This window comes from Podarcis melisellensis (assembly GCF_964234715.1).
Source record: "Podarcis melisellensis genome assembly, chromosome: 11".
NCBI lineage: Eukaryota > Metazoa > Chordata > Lepidosauria > Squamata > Lacertidae > Podarcis > Podarcis melisellensis.
Window position 1 is genome coordinate 62203553 of NC_138543.1, and position 17462 is coordinate 62221014.

The 17462-nt window shown below is 47.0% G+C and overlaps 1 protein-coding gene across 1 annotated transcript; it reads left to right on the plus strand.

Moving 5' to 3' along the window:
• The first annotated feature begins 1666 nt into the window (after positions 1 to 1666).
• Positions 1667 to 15800, plus strand: LOC309380165 (uncharacterized protein). The gene is made up of 9 exons (XM_081930038.1): positions 1667 to 1815; positions 7362 to 7401; positions 10619 to 10685; positions 11395 to 11572; positions 11701 to 11781; positions 12236 to 12325; positions 14109 to 14228; positions 15253 to 15343; positions 15617 to 15800. Exons 2-9 carry the CDS (start codon positions 7365 to 7367, stop codon positions 15649 to 15651), a joined length of 699 nt encoding a protein of 232 aa, XP_081786164.1. The 5' UTR covers positions 1667 to 1815; positions 7362 to 7364; the 3' UTR covers positions 15652 to 15800.
• Positions 15801 to 17462: the final 1662 nt, after the last annotated feature.

Genomic DNA, 17462 nt, shown 5'->3' on the forward strand with positions numbered 1-17462 from the left:
AATGATGGGAAAGCATGCTGAAAATGATTAAGAGGGAGATAAATAAATGTTGTGCAAGGAGTGTCCAACCACCTTTTTGCTTGCTCTAGAGCTTTTCCTATGGAAACCCTCTCTTTAAAGCTCAGTGGAAAACCTGAACTGATGTTTACTCCAACTGAGTGCTGAAGAGCTGGATTTTGTGGGGAGAACTCTTTCCTCAATAGCCCTCTCCTCAATTTGTCCTGTCCTTTGCAGTGAGGGTTCGAATCCCCGCGACAGGGTGAGCTCCCGTTGCTCGGTTCCTACTCCTGCCAACCTAACAGTTCAAAAGCATGTCAAAGTGCAAGTAGAAGGTAAACGGCGGGAAGGTAAACGGCGTTTCCATGCGCTGCTCTGGTTCACCAGAAGCGGCTTAGTCATGCTGGCCACATGACCCGGAAGCTGTACGCGGGCTTCCTTGGCCAATAAAGTGAGATGAGCGCCGCAACCCCAGAGCCGGTCATGACTGGACCTAACGGTCAGGGGTCCCTTTAGCTTTACCTTTGCAGTGAGCACCAAAGTACTGAAATGAAGATGCCAGTGACAAGCTGGTGTCAAGAAGCTTAGACTGTTTGCAAACCGCTTACAAGTTTCCTTACAATCAAGCGGTGTATACACTTTGTTAAATAAAGATAAAGCGAGCTGGCTTTCACAATCTTTGCCAAATCTCCAGTCTCGTATTTCATTCTGGAAGGAACTGCAACATGTTTCCAGCACCTCCTGGGACATGTTTCTCAGCCTAGTGACCTAAATTACCTATATAGGGAAGTTTGTGGTTACACGCCCTCCCTCTCTGGGCAACTATGGCATGTTCACACTTGATCCCTCTGCCCCAACTTTGGCTTCTGCCACCCAAGGAGTCACAGGATGTCATTTGCCCACTCAGTTCTCTGTCAGGACTTATCCTCACTTCCTTTTGCCCCACTGCTTTCCCCTGAGAAAAGCCACTCTTTATGCCTCTATCAGAGCTAACAGAAACCCAGGTTTTCTCCAGATTGCCATTTGCTCTGATTTAGCAATAAAGAACAGGTTTCTCCTGGGGAAAGAGCAGAGCAAGGGGGGAGACTGTTGGATCCACGGGACTAGTGTGGACGACCCCTTAGTATCTGCTCATGGGGGGCCTCTTTTTTTCTTTTTAAAGTATGTATGGAAAAGGGACACAGTAGCGCTGTGGATTAAACCACAGAGCCTAGGACTTGCCGATCAGAAGGTCGGCGATTCGAATCCCCACGATGGGGTGAGCTCCCATTGCTCAGTCTCTGCTCCTGCCAACCTAGCAGTGCTCACTGGAAGGACAGATCCTGAAGGTGAGGCTCCAATACTTTGGCCACCTCATGAGAAGAAAAGAATCCCTGGAAAATACCCTGATGCTGGGAAGGATGGAGGGCACAAGGAGAAGGGGACAACAGAGGACGAGATGGTGGGACAGTGTTCTTGAAGCTACAAACATGAGTCTGACCAAACTGCAGGAGGCAGTGGGCCTGGCATGCCTTGGTCCATGGGCTCACAAAGAGTCTGACACGACTAAACAACTAAACAACAACAACAACATAAATATATATGTTAGGTCTCTGCTTTTCCACCTTCATGTTCCATGATCAGCCACCTTCCTCTGTGACCTCATAAGACCAGCTGGTGTCATCAGCCTCCTGGCAACCAGAAGACAACATCCATCTGGTGAGCCACTCCAAGGAGCAGGCTGGGGAAAGAGGCCAAGGGAGGTCCCATCTTGGGTGGGTCTCTCAACCACCACACCAGAGAAGAGGCCGGCTGCCCCACAGAAACCTTCCCCTTGAGGTGAGTCACTTGGGATCTCCCAGGTCTTCCCAAAGCCAGCAAACCACAACAGGTGGACATGAGGTGTGACCTGGATTTTAAGGATGGACCATGTAGCGTGTAGAATCTGCCAGGTATCATGTGCAGTAGGATTCTGTCCGGGAGCTGGGGTGGGGGGAGAGATGTGCTTTTGTGAAAGACCACCTCCTTCCCTACAGACCCTCTCAGGTGCTGTGATCGGCAGAGGGGGTCCTCTTAGTAGTTCCTCCACCCTCAGAGGCTCAGTGGGTGGCTGCCCAGGTGGAGAGGGTCTTCTCTGTGGTGGCCCCTGAACTGTGTAACTCCCCGCAGAAGTACACCTGGCCCCTTCATTGCACAGTTTCTTGAAGATGCTGAAGACACACCTCTTTACCCTGGCTCTTGACACGTGAGGTGTAGGTAACTTATTTTTTATTGTTGGAAGTTGTTTTAAATTACTTTTAAATTGTGTCTTAATGTTTTGCCCTTCCCTGGGATTTATCTCACTTTGAGTCATAAGGTTTCACTAGGCGACTGAAAACCATCACGTATAAAACCAATATTAAAATTAGCTGCTTAAAAACTGCCACCAAATCAGCTTCAGCAATGCACACATCAAACTCAATAAAAAGCGTTTTAAAAAAATAGAGCATTTTCAGTTGCCTCCTATCTGAGAGGAAGTCTGATAGCAAAGCCTGGCCAGGAAAGGAAGATCCAGAAGTGGGGCACTACAACCAAAAAGGCCTCGTCCCTTGTCCTCATCCACCTGATCTCAGAAAGACGGAGCTATTTTGGAAAGGGTCTCAAAAGCAACATTTCTGCCTTCAAGAGAGATGCATGCAAGAGGAGGCTGTTCTCCAGCTATCTCAGTTCCAGCCCATCTCAGACTTCAAGATCAAAACCAGTTCTTGGAATTCTTCCCTGAAACGAGTTGGCAGCCACTGCAGTTCTTTAAATGGAGCTAAGATCCTCTCCCTCCTGTTAGAAACCTTCCACTTGCCCCTGAAAACCTCCCGGCTCTCTCTAAACTTCTCCAGTCGAGTTCCAGGCAAGTTTCGGCTACATCCCCTCTCTTTTTATTCAGTTCTCAGAATGGCTTATGATAGTAACAAAGCAACCATGGAAAAGAATATCAGGCAGCCTTTCTCCACCTGTGGGTCCCCAGATGTTGTTGGACTACAACTCCCATCACCCCTAGCTAGCAAGGCCAGAACTCAGGAATGATGGGAGTTGTAGTCCAACAACATCTGGGGACCCACAGGTGGAGAACTGCTGGGACAACCAGCAAAATGACAGATAAAATGATGGCCCAAGTACATGAGAAGAGTCTGCTGGATGGGGCCGTTGGCCCCTCTGGTCCAGCATCCTGTTCTCACAGTGGCCAAAGAACCCTTAGAACCCTAAGAACCTAGAAATCGTGATAGACTGCTCCTGCAGCTGGAGGTTCCATAAGAGCAAAAGAAGAGCCTGGCTGCATCAGGCCAAAGGGGGCCCATCGTGTCCTGAATCCTGTTCTCACAGTGGCCAAGCAGATGCCCCAGTGGGAAACTCACAGGCAGGATCCAAGCACAAGAACCCTCTCCACTCCTGTGGTTTCCAGCAACTGGGACTCAGAAGCATTGTGGCCTCCAATGTGGAGACAGAGCATAGCCATCCTGGCTCATAACCATTGCTAGCCCTCTCTTCCATGAATTTGTACAATCCTCTTTTCAAGTCATCCAAGTGGGTGGCCATTGCTGCTTCCAGTGGCAGTGAGTTCCACAGTTTTAACTATGCACTGCAGGAAGAAGCACTTCTTTTTCTCTTTCGTGAATCTTCCAACATTCATGTACGTGAGCTCAGGCGACACAAGAGGGAGAGAGAAACTTTTCTCTATCTGTTTTCTCCATGCCATGTATGATTGCAAAAACTTCCACCATGTTGCCTCCTATTCGCCAAATGCTAGGGAAAATGAAACAGAAAATGTGCAATAAAATGAATAGGCAGGGAGGGGTGCCAAAAGACTCAAACCAAGATGAGCGCCTAATGTGAAGTTTCTGTTCCCTTCAAGTTGTCTCACCCCCCGCCCCCCCCCGCAAATGTTTATGAGTTTTATCTCTGGAGGACTCCCTTCCCGACAGGAGAGAGTCTTGGAAATTTCCCTCTCCTTAGCTGTAAATAACGCAAAGAGCCTCATTTCCTGGCGATCTTCAGCCTTGATCAGAAAGTGATGAATGCATGCATGAATGCGGGAAACCATGTTCAGTGTTGTCCTGTATACATTTCTGCAGGACCTCTTCGGTCTAGAACAGGGGTCGGCAAACTAAGGCCAGGGGGCCGGATCATGCCCAACTGCCTTCAGGATCCGGCCTGTGGACTGTCCATGGATCAGGTTGCGCCATTATTTTTCTGCGCCATTCCATCCCCCCCACACACACACACTCTGTGGCGCCGTCTCCTCCCTCCCTCCTCCTAGATTCTCCCCGTCCTGCCTAGAGGAGGAAGGGGGCTGGGCTGGGCTGGCTGAGTGCCATTTTAAGCAGCCAGCCCTTTTGCACCACTCATCTTCCCTCCGTCATTGCCGCCGCCACTGTCCTGGTGCTCCTGTGGGCCAGAGAGTGGAGTGGACAAGCTCCCACAAGGTCTGAGGGACAGTGGACTGGCCTGCGGCTTAAAAAAAATTGCTGACCCCTGGTCTAGAAAGAGGTCTTGGCTGCCTGTGACCTTCCCCTCTCCCCTCCAGCCTGGCTGTTTTGATTTGGGGAAACAATGGGGTGACGTGCAGAGAAGGGGGGCAGCTGCAAAGAAAACCTGGACTTGTTGTCTCTGTTTATATCAAGCAGTCATGAAACATGAAATTTATTACGGTCAGAGACCAGCTTGAGAAACAGAAATGCAACTACAATCCCAAGAGCAAAACAAACATTTAAAACAATATGCAACAATGGATTTTAAGTTTAAAAGTGTGATAGGCATATAAACACATAAAAACTTTGAAATAGACTACCTTAGGGACACGGGTGGCACTGTGGGTTAAACCACAGAGCCTAGGACTTGCTGATCAGAAGGTCGGCAGTTTGAATCCCTCGACGGGGTGAGCTCCCGTTGCTCAGTCCCTTCTCCTGCCAACCTAGCAGTTCAAAAGCACAAAGTACAAGTAGATAAATAGGTACCGCTCCTGGCGAGAAGGTAAACGGCGTTTCTGTGCGTTGCTCTGGTTTGCCAGAAGCGGCTTAGTCATGATGGCCACATGACCCGGAAGCTGTACGCTGGCTCCCTCACCAATAAAGCGAGATGAGTGCCACAACCCCAGAGTCGGCCACGACTGGACCTAATGGTCAGGGGTCCCTTTATCTTTACCTTAGAGAAATGTCCCAAAGTCGCAAAGATTTAAACATAAATTTGAACATAAATATTTTGAGATGGCAGCTGGGACACTCACTCCCAAAAGAGGCCACCAACCATGGGGGTTGGTGCAGAGGGTTACTGCCTCCCCCATTCAGTAAAAATCATTACAAATAAATACAAATCTTAGGCTCTGCCCCCCTCCAACAAAAGCCTGCCTCCCTAACAAAAATCCTAGCTCCGCCCATGCCACCAATTTAGGTAGATTTAAAAGGGGGATTAGGATGTTTTGTTAAGATAAGTAGTGTTTTTTGTTTTTCATGTACAGTATTGTATTGTATTGTTTCGCTTTGTCTAACTTTTTTCTTTTTTTGTAATCTTTAAATTCTTAATAAATATTACTTTAAAAAATAAAATAAAAAGGGGATTAGGCAAATTCATGGAAGAAAGAGCCATTGAAGGGTACTAGCCAGGTTGACTCTGCCTCCACAGTTGGAATCAGCAATACTTCTGAATGTTCAGCAATGCTCTCACTGCCGAGAGGGCCTTCTCAGTAGTGGTGCCCTCCCTGTGGGAAGATGTCAAGGAGATGAGCAACTATATATAACATTTAGAAGACATCTGAAGGCAGTCTTGTATTGGGGAAGCCTTTGAATGTGTAATATCTTGTTATGTTTTTATATGATCACAAACTGGGTGAAATATACTCAGAGTCGAGAGTGGATTTCATGCTCTTTCTTCAGCTCATAGTGGTGAGGAGTAATGGGAGTTCCCCTGAAATGTCTGCTTTATATACATTATTTACACAATGGGCACCACGTGATTGGCTAATTCCAGGATTCTCCTGTAGGCCAATCAGGTTGCGGATTCACTGCCAGCAAAGTGGTCAGCTCCCTCCCCTTCCCCCAACGGCTCAGGGTAGGCTTGTGAGTCACGGGCTGGCGGTGCGCCAAATGTCACCCCCCCCAAGAAGACACCCAGGGTTTTCCGCCCCCACCGCACCCCCTTCCTCCACCCCTGTGCACACCCCTGTTTCCTTCAGCTAGAAGCCTGAAGCCTTTGCCCACCTTCTGAGAGCCTGAGGAGGGAAACTGGCAGCTAAGGGACCCTTCATTTGTGGGTTGCATCAAATGCTCTTCTCCGAAACATCTTTGATGCAGAGAATGCTGGACCATTCACTCAGCGGAGCAGGTTGGGCCTGAAGAGCACTCCCACACTGCCCTCTGCTGGGGGCAAAGGATTCTTCTTTTATTTCACTTTTCTACCTGTGGGTTTTGACTCAGCCAAAGTTTCAAGAGAAGTGGGGAGAGGAGGCCTGGGACGGGGGAACGAGACCTCAGCATAAGCTTCTTGGTGGCCTCGATGACAAGCCACTAACTCGCCATGGATGGTTTTCATCACTGTGCGGCAGTGACGATTTATGCGGCAGCACTTTGCCAATGGAGAATTATTAGCAGCAGTTTGCCTTTGCCCTGGGGCTTGGGACTGGGTGCAACTTTGTAAAAGGGCGGGGGACACAAAATGCCATGAAGGAGACTACTCCAGGCAGCCCAGCCCAAGCCTTGTGCTCAGAAAGCCATAGAGGCAGCCACCATTTTGATATCCTTTCGCCCACAAAAAAACCCAGTTGTTTAGCCAAGGGTTTTTGGAGAATTAATGTGATTCGGTGTTGGCCATTTGTTCTGTCTTTTATGGTTTTTCAATTATTATTTATTAATAAACTAAACAAACCAAAGATAAAGAGCACAAATAAATACAGTGACAGCAGGTTGAAAGCAACATAAGTTTGGAGATTATCACTTGTTGCTCCGAAACATTACAAAAAATATCAGTTTTTCCACAATCCCGTTAGGCTGGTTTTTATATGTATTCCTTTGTGGTGAGTTAGCTTAACCATAGTTCCTCCTGACAAATCACTGATGGTGTGCTTTTTCTCTCTCCATTTTTAGCTATTGTGATTGTAGCAGCAGTTATAAGGTTAAACACTATGACTTGATCGTTTTCTGGAACAGCTTATTTTAGATATCCAGGCATAAATATGTCTTCTATGACTTTATGGTGTTTAAAGAATTTTATTGTACACCACCATAATGGGTTATTTTTAAACGAGTTAATGATTTATAAATGCTCTTATAAATAAATTAAATGTTCAAGGCTGGAGATGCCTCGGCGCATCTTTAGAGTAGATCAGCCTCCCACAAGGCTCCCTCTTTTCTTTCTTTCAGGCCATGGATCAGAGAGGTTCTGCAACCCCCAGCCTCCCAGGTAAGAAGGGCGACTTCACACAACCCCTGAACACACGCACACCGTATCCTGTAGGGAAGGACAGGGCACAGGGTAACATCAGTGGAGGAAGGCAGGAGAGGCAGGTGGTTCAATGCAAGAATGGGAAGAAGGGGCTGCCACCTCTCAGCTACTTTTAAGGCTGAATTTGCAGGTATTCTGGCTAAACATTCGGGAGAACTTTTTGATGGTAGGAGCTGTTTCAGAGTGGAATAGACTGTCGGGATTCACCGAATGCTGTGTGAGATAGTAAGACTGCAGGCTTGAGTTTGCTAACTGATGCAACTGGGTGGTGCAATCAGCCTGCAATGCTTTCTATGGAAGTGCTGGGTCAGAAAGACTCAGCAGTGATGTGCTGTCAGTTGATTGGCTGCCATGGGTTTAAAAGGGAAAACCTGTCCAGCAGTAAAGATGGTGGTGTAGAGGAGTGTGGTCGGAGAGAGAGAGAGTCTTCCTATTTGCCTTAAGGTGCAGCCAGGTACTCTGTTTGACTGTATGAACTGCTTGTGTATTTTAGCCTGTAGATATTTGTATATATGATGATCTTGTTGTTGTTGAGTCATTTAGTCATGTCCGCCTCTTCGTGACCCCCTGGAGCAGAGCACGCCAGGCACTCCTGTCTTCCTCTGCCTCCCACAGTTTGGTCAAACTCAAGCTGGTAGCTTCAAGAACACTGTTCAACCATCTCGTCCTCTGACGTCTCCTTCTCCTTGTGCCCTCCATCTTTCCCAACATCAGGGTCTTCTCCAGGGAGTCTTCTCTTCTCAGGAGGTGGCCAAAGTCTTGAAGCCTCAGCTTCAGGATCTGTCCTTCCAGTGAGCACTCAGGGCTGATTTCCTTCAGAATGGAGAGGTTTGATCTTCTTGCAGTCCATGGGACTCTCAAGAGTCTCCTCCAGCACCAGAATTCAAAAGCATCTATTCTTTGGTGATCAGCCTTCTTTATGGTCCAGCTCTCACTTCCATACATCACTACTGGGGAAACCATAGCTTTAACTACAGGGACCTTTGTTGGCAAGATGATGTCTCTGCTTTTTAAGATTTGTATATATAGCTCACAATAAATATACTGCACAGCAGAACCTGGAACTGAGCATTTCTGCTAAAGCGCCATGAAGAATTCACGACATTGACTCCCTCAGAAGGTAGTGGACTCTCCTTCCCTGGAGGTTTCTAAGCAGGGGTTAGGTTGCCATTTGTCAGAGCTTCTTCAGCTGTGATCCCTGTGTTGCAGGGGGTCAGACTAGATGGTCCATGGAACCCCTTCCAACACTACATTTCTCTGAATTGTACCATGTTTTATCCTGTGTTTTATTCTGTGAACCACCCTGAGATCTTTTGATAAAGGGCAGTATATAAATTTAATTAAAAAATAAAATACAGTAAAATAGCTAGAATACACTCCTTCAATCTGTTCGGTGCAGAATTTGGGAGATGAGAATTGTCTCCTGTAGCAGCTGGGAGCATGGAGGTGCCTGGCCCATCCAAGGCACCAAGTGGATCATCTATACCATCTATATATTGGATCTGATGCCAGAACCTGCAGGGAAAGAAGGAAGGCTGGAGACAAGGCTGGTCAACAATTGCTGGACCATGGACAGCTCCAAGCAAACAACTTGGTCCAGCTAAGATTGGAAGGAGCTGGCCAAGGTCTTTGCTACCTGTTTCCAGACTCCCACCTCCAGGCTCCACCCCATCAAAGGACCAACACTCTGGCCTGAAGATGGACACTCCTTCTTTCCATAGGTTTCATGCATCCATGTAGTCCATGCACTGATAACCTTGAAGCTGGGCTATTGTAACTGGACCATGTGAGAAGAAGAAGAAGAAGAAGAGTTTGGATTTGATATCCCGCCTTTCACTCCCTTTAAGGAGTCTCAAAGCGGCTAACATTCTCCTTTCCCTTCCTTGAGTGATATCCTGAGTACCACTTAGGTGGGTCATTAGGTGTGGATTAGTTGCTAAAGTCTTTGTGTCTTGACCTCTTGAACTTTGTGAAGAGTTTTTCTGAGAAGATGGCTGTACTGCACTTAGTTGTGCTCTGGCTTGGCTTCGTGTATAGGGGCGAGCTGTGGTTTTGTGGCCTGTGTCAGCCAGATCTGTGTAGGGATTGCAGGGGGGTGCAGCATCCGGAGGTGCCACCATGGTTTGGCTACTGGATGGTGTCTGTAATTTATCTGTGGAGAGGGTCTGGGTTTGGGTCTGGTGTGGTTGATTGGTGATGGCGTTCTGTGTGCCTCTGGCACCTCCGGATGCTGCACCCCCCTGCAATCCCTACACAGATACTTCTTCCAATCTTCTGTCAATCTCTGGTCCTGCAGGTTTCGAATCCTTCCTGTCATTTTGTCCAATTCTGCAGAGTCCATTAATTTCGTCTGCCATTCTTCTTTGTCGGAATTTCTTCTTGTTTCCATTTCTGGGCTAACAATACTCTTGCTGCAGTTGTTGCATATAAAAACAATTTAACATCTTGCCTATTAATGTCCTGACCTATAATACCAAGTAAAAATGCTTCTGGGTTTTTTTAAAAAAAAAATGTATATTTCAACATCTTTTTCATCTCATTATATATCATTTCCCAGAAGTTCTTTACTTTTTTACATTCCCACCACATATGATAAAATGTTCCTTCTTTTCTTTACATTTCCAGCATTTATTATTTGTCTTATACATTTTAGCTAATTTCACTGGTGTAATATACCATCTATACATCATTTTCACCATATTCTCTTTCAAAGCATTACAGGCTGTAAATTTTATCCTTTCATTCCACAACCTTTCCCATTCTTCAAGCTGTATATTATATCCAAAGTCTTTTGCCCAATGTATCATTACCGATTTCACTTCCTCATCTTTCAAATGCCATTCCAACAGTATTTTATACATTTTAGACATTATTTTACATTCATTGTTTAATATTTCTATTTCAGCTGGAGCTTCCAAGCTTGACCCACAGGCAGTTAAAGGGGGAATGGCTTCTCCAGGCAGTTTTGGCTAGTGGGCTTCTCAAGCAACATGCCCAGCTGTGCTCACTCATACACCACAAGGATCAGATATGGAGGAATGGGCACGGGTGCAAACAGGGGCTACCAGCTGCAGAAGATCTGTGCCTCACCATGCCCACAGCTCTGAGGCTATCTGGGGCCAAAAGACCCCCACTCATTTGCCATGTCCTCTCCCCTTCTCTTTCCCCTGCGTAGCTGAGCCTCGATGTTCCATGACCGAGAACACCCTGCATGGAGAAGAGGAACTGGATGAGGAGACGGTGTAAGTGCAGCACATGGTTGGACTGTGGAACTCCCTGCCACAGGAGGGAGTGTTGGCCTCCAACCTAGATGGCTTTAAAAGGGGGCTAGACAGAGGGCTTTTCTGAGGCTCTTACTTTTAGAAGACATCAGAAGGCAGCCCTGTTTAGGGAAACTTTTAATGTTTAATAGACTGTTGTATTTTAATATTCTGTTGGAAGCCGCCCAGAGTGGCTGGGGAAATCCAGTCAGATGGGCAGGGTATAATAATAAATTTATTATTATTATTATTATTATTATTATTATTATTATTATTATTATTACAGAGTTGTTCCACCTGGCCTTTTGGCTTGGAATCAATGTGATCCCCTTCCCCTCTTTCTTTTTTCCTTTCTCTTTCTGTGATGGAACTCCTATTTGGGGACTTCCCTGGCTTTTTTCTGGCCCATGTAGGACTAGTCTGGATAGTTAGCCTTGGTAAAGACTTGACATTATTATCCCCCAAAAGGTTTTTGATTGAGTTTCCACTGAAATGAGGCTGCATTTTAATGTTTTAATGTTGTATCTTAATCTTGTTTTTAAGCAGTATTTCAATCAATTGTTTTTATATTTGGGGTTAGCCATCCTGAGCCCGGTCTTGGCTGGGGAGGGTGGGGTATAAATAAAATTTATTATTTATATTTTCATTTTTATTTTTATTAACACTGCTGGGTTGCTTGTCCTTCTCTCAGGAACTTCATTTCAACCTTGTATGAATCTCTGGGGCCTCTTTTGACTGAAGTGACCAAGCTCCAAAACAACCAGGACCCTCCTGCCCACCTGATGGTCGACATGAGGGCCAAGCTGAGGGAGATGGGCTCCACGGTCTCTGATGCCAGGAAGAAGATGATGAGGTACAACATGTACCTGGTGAGTCCTGCCATCAGCCTGCCCCACCTGCCCCAGCCTGCCCCAGAGCATCAAGCAAGCACACCCTCCCTTCGGGGCAGGCTCTTTCCACAAAACCAACTGTGGTGCCTTTGCCTTCCTCCCCACAGAAAAGGAGGCTCGCCAAAGCAGTCCATGAGAAGAAGGCCTTGAGGGAGCAGCAACTGAGGCAGCAAGAATGTAATGAGCAGGTAAGGCGTTTCCAACTCTCCCCAGTCCAGCAGAGTGGAGCCACTTAGAAACATAGGACTGAAGAGTCAGAAGGGACCCCACGGGTCATCTAGCCCAACCCCCTGCAATACAGGAACCACAACTGAAAAATCCCCAACAGATGGCCACCCAACCTCTGCTTAAAAGTCTCCAGTGAAGGAGAGGCCACCAGGAGGAGTAGCTCCTACTGTCAGAAGGTTTTTCCTGATGTTGGCATCTCCTTTCTTGCCATCTGAATCCATGGGTTCTGTTTCTCCCCTCTGAAGCAGCAGAAAACAAGATTGGTCCATCTTTCATAGGATGACCTTTCAAAAATTTGAATGCACGCCCTGCATGAACCTCGCCCCTTCTCTCTCTCTCTCTCTCTCTCTCTCTCTCTCTCTCTCTCTCTCTCTCGCTCTCTCTCTCTCTCTCGCTCTCTCTCTCTCTCTCCAGCTCGGTGCTATTCCCATCGCAGCACAAAGAGGGTACAGAGTGGATTTGGAGCCAGTCAAGTCCAGCATGACCCAAGATAAGAACCTCCAGGTGAGTGAGGGATGTAAGAGATGGAGGAAGGAGGTCCATATGGAGGCCTGACCACTGGGAGGAACAGAGGCAATGTGGTGTAGTGGTTAGAGTGTTGGACTAGGACCTGGGAGACCATGGTTCAAATCCCTACTCAGCCATGAAGCTCACTGGGTGACCCTGGGCCAGTCCTGCTTGGCAGGGGGTTGGACTCAATGGCCCTTGTGGTCTCTTCCAACTCTATGATTCTATGATTCTTGGTCCATCCTTCTTCACAGAGTTGTTTTGAGCTTAAAAAAACTACAGCACCTTGAGCTTCTCAGGAGGAAAAGGTGGTGGTTGTATTTAGTCATTTAGTCGTGTCCGACTCTCCGTGACCTCCTCGACCAGAGCACGCCAGGCACTCCCTCCCGCAGTTTGGTCAAACTCCACTGCCTCCCGCAGTTTGGTCAAACTCATGTTCATAGCTTTGAGAACACTGTCCAACCATCTCATCCTCTGTCGTCCCCTTCTCCTTCTGCCCTCCATCTTTCCCAACATAAGGGTCTTTTCCAGGGAGTCTTCTCTTCTCATGAGGTGGACAAAGTCTTGGAGCCTCAGCTTCAGGATCTGTCCTTCCAGTGAGCACTCAGGGCTGGTTTCCTTCAGAATGGATGAGTTTGATCTTCTTGCAGTCCATGGGACTCTCAAGAGTCTCCTCCAGCACCAGAATTCAAAAGCATCCAGTCTTTGGTGATCAGCCTTCTTTATGGTCCAGCTCTCACTTCCACACATCACTACTGAAAAAACCATAGCTTTAACTATACGGTGGTATATAAATGTAATAGGTTCTGGTGATGGTGACAGCTATCCTTGCCCACTTGTGAGCCTGCACACACACTTGTATAGAGAGAAGAGATCCTGGCTAGGTCCTGCCCCTTGCTGGGCATGTGGATTTTTTCATCAAAAGAAAATCCTTCATCAGACAGCACAAAGTTAAACTATGGAACTTGCCAACACATGAAGCACGTTCTGCATGAAACAGCATGAAGTCTGAAGGACGGTCCTTAGAAGGGGCTGGTGCTGAGGGCATCCATGGCAGCAGGTCCAAGGCAGCAACACAGAGCATAAATTTAAATAAATGCATCCTTCAAGTGCTGACCTTCTGGAAGGGAGTAATGTGTTGTGTGGTCACACTTGGATGCTGAGTGCCTCCCTCTTACCTACAAAGCTCACTCCTCTAATTAGAATGCGCATAATGCTGTTAGGGGGTAAATTGCCCATGAATAGCAATTATCCTTTGCAGGCAGGAAACAGCAACCTGTCTCAGCTAGACCTGCCAGGCATATGGAGCTGTTCAAAGTGGTTGTTCCCCTCCCTTTGAAGCAAGGAAACAGCACTGGATAGACCTGGACACACACAGGCAGATTTGCAACGCTCTGCTTGAAAACCACCAGTGCAATAAAACACTGAGCAGAAATTCTCTTGATTTGCCAAGTTGCAAAGGGAGGCTATTGCAGAGTTTAGTGCATTATTCAGGCACGTCACCCCCCTGGAGCTGGTCCATGCATGAAAATCTGGTGTTTTAAATCAGAGGTAGAGGCATTATTCCAGACCTTTTTAACAGCTTTAAGCCAGAAGCACCTGCTGTTAGGTGAAATTTCATTAGGAGTTTTTGTTGGTTTGTTTTTCTACTGATTTTATCTGGGTTTCCTAAAAACGAAGTATTGCACTGCAAGCTGTTCTGGAAATATCTGCTTTGAAAGGTGGCATGTCAAGCGCTTTCAATCAATCAGCCTCTTCTGACACCCTTCCTTCCGTGTAGGAGATGCCACCACCAGAGCTGCTGAGGAACAAAGCCCAGGAGAGGGCTCACCGCCGAGGTGTCAGCCTGCAAGACCCCCAGTTTGTTCCAGTGGTGGAGGAGGCCTCAGGGCGACTGCGGGTTAGAGACTGGGTTTGGGGGCAAGGGAGTGGGAGCTGAAAGTGACGGGGGCAGGTTATAATGATGGGAGGCTTGGCAGCCCAGTGTGTGGTGCTGATGCAAAGACCCTAGGTTTGCGGTATGAACAGCCCACAAAAACTTACTTAACTGCCTGGCACAAACAGCATTTTCTTAGCTTCTCCCAGCCTGAAAAGACAGCTAAGAAGCTGAGAAAACATTAAACGGCATGAATGAGGCAAGTTGTATAGGGCATGATTGACAGAAGAAGTGGCTCTGTGGCAGGTGCCACAAAATATCCGTTCTGCATCTGTAAGAACTCAAACGATTAACGTGCACCTGCACTTCGGAAATCCTTGCCTATGGATACCAGGCAGGTGCCTTCCCTGTGCCTTTTGGCCCCTGCTCAAAAAATCCCCTCTTGTTTAAACAAGCCCACCCAAACTCTTAGAAAGTTGGTGCAAGTTTTCATCTGCTGTTTTAGTCTATTGTGATTTTAAGTTTTGCAAAGGTTTTAAATTGTTGTTGTTAAATTTTATTTTTATCTTTTTTGTAAATTGCTTTGAGGTGGTTTGTTTTTTGTTTTTGCTTACAATCAAGCAGTAAGTAAGTAAGTAAGTAAAGGTAAAGGGACCCCTGACCTTTAGGTCAAGTCGTGGCCGTCTCTGGGGTTGCAGCGCTCATCTCGCTTTATTGGCTGAGTGAGCTGGCATACAGCTTCCGGGTCGTGTGGCCAGCAGGACTAAACCACTTCTGGCGAACCAGGGCAGCGCATGGAAACACCGTTTACCTTCCTGCCGGAGCGGTACCTATTTATCTACTTGCACTTTGATGTGCTTTCGAACTGCTAGGTTGGCAAGAGCAGGGACCGAGCAATGGGATCTCACCCCGTCACAGGGATTTGAACCGCCGACCTTCTGATCGGCAAGCCCTAGGCTCTGAGGTTTAACCCACAGAGCCACCCGCATCCCTAAGTAAGTAAGTAAGGTCAACCAGCTCACCCCGCCCGCCCCCTTTCTCCTTTCAGCCTCTCCAAGACATCGCCGATGGAAGCAGCCGGGTGTGTATGACCCCACAGGGAGTGCTGCAGAAAAGTGCCTGCAGGCTGGATGGCATGCGTAAGTGTAGGGGTCAGGGTGCCCTGGGATGTGCACACAGACCTCTCCCCCCCCCCACATGCTTCTTGGCGTTTGATGGGAGTAAACCCTTTTGCAATGAACCAGCTCCTTACAAGGCCTCTCCTGCTTCACAGAGACTCACCCATTGTTTTATGGCACAGAACAATTTGTTTCAGGGGTCGGCAAGGTTTACCTTGTCTGGGCCGGCGTTTGAGAACCAGGGTACCGCTGTACTTCATTGTGGAGTCTAAGTGGGTTGCCCTTCTCTTTCAGCTTCTCGTCCAACCCTTGATAGAGGCCAGATGTGATCGCGGAAGATGGCAGACAGATCTCTCATTGCTCAAGGTGGTGCCCCTGCTTTTCCTTTGAGACCCCATGGACCAAAGTGAGGCTCAACATGCCTGACCTGTGTCCCTTGTCACCCAGTAGCACCAATTAAACCTCATTTCCTCCATGAGTTCCAGGATAGTTGCCTCTTCTTTCCAGGAGAACCACTCTCTTTTGCGAATGGTTGGCTTCTTGTAAGATGCTAACTTGCAATGGTTAGGGCAGGCATAGGCAAACACACCCCTCCAGATGTTTTGGGACTACAACTCCCATCATCCCTAGCTAACAGGACCAGTGGTCAGGGATGATGGCAGTTGTAGTCCCCAAACATCTGGAGGGCTGAGGTTGCCTATGCCTGGGTTAGGGCCATAGATGTAAAGCACATTCAAAGCACACACACACACCAAGAATACTGGAAACTGTAGTTTGTTAATGGTGCTGGGAATTATAGCTTTGTGAGGGGGTAAATGACTGGATGACCCCTGGGATCTCTTCCAACTTTATAATTCTGTGTAAATTCATATGAATGCCTTCACTTCTTTCTCACCTCGTGCCATGGGAAAATTGGAAACTTGGTGTAATTTTCAACTCTTGACTAGTTAAAAGATACGCAGGTTTACTTAGATCATCAGCATTAGACGTGAGTAATCTTCCATCTATTTTGGCATTCTAATTATCCTGTCATGATGCTGTGATTTATGATGCCACTCTCTTTAAGATGATATTTAAGTGCTTCATTTATGCCAGTTAATGCTTCATTGTTTTAATGTTTATCCTGCTCTTTAAAGAAAAAGAAAAATTCAGAGCATCTAAAAGTAAAATAGAGGGGGGAAATAAGTAAAGCAAACAAGAAAGATGAGCCACTTCTGGATTTTTGTGGGGCAAAGGATACTGGGAAACAGCAGCCCTGACCTCTGATGGGGCCCCAACTAGGAATAGAACAGAAATTCCGTTTGGTTCTCATTTAAAGGCAAACCTCCCTAACTCTCTTTCCAAAATAATACAAAAACCGGAACATAGAACCGCCCTTTAAAATTTGCATGGTTTCTCCATCTAAGCAATGTGTTAAGAAATGCATTTACGGGGGGCGGGGGGGGGGGGAGTGCCTATGAATCCATACAAGTGAAAACAGCAGGGGAAAATGTGTTATTGGGAGTAACTGCTTTATAAAAATGTATGCATTGGGCAACATCACATAGAAACATATATAATGAGAAATTCACACTAAAATGCCCATGAATTTTCATGAGAAAAATAAATTTTTTATGAGCCTTTAAAATGATAAAAAAGCCACAAACTGATGATTTAGTTTTAATTCCTGCAGGGCAGAGAGTTGGGGTTGATGAGTCCCTTCCAGCTCTGCAATTCTAGGATGTTGAAATGCGGAGAAAGGTGAGACAGATTTGCCCCTCTTTAATCCGCAGCTGGAGGAATCCCAGTTGCAGGAAAATGCAAGCAGGGATGCTCTTGTGTTCGAATCCTGCTTCCTGGTTCCCCAGAAGAGGCATCTGGCTGGCCCCTGCTTATGTTCAAAACTCACCTCCCATTTGAAAAGCACTAAAACAGAAAATGGAGGGATGCAATGGCTGTTTCTGTACAGTGGTACCTCTGGTTGCGAACGGGATCCGTTCCGGAGCCCCGTTTGCAACATGAGCAGAACACAACCCGCATCTGCGCGTGTGTGGGTCGCAATTTGCCACTTCTGAGTATGTGCGTGACGTCATTTTGAGCGTCTGTGCATGTGCAAGCGGCAAAACCCGGACATAAACCTTTCTTGTACTTCCGGGTCGCA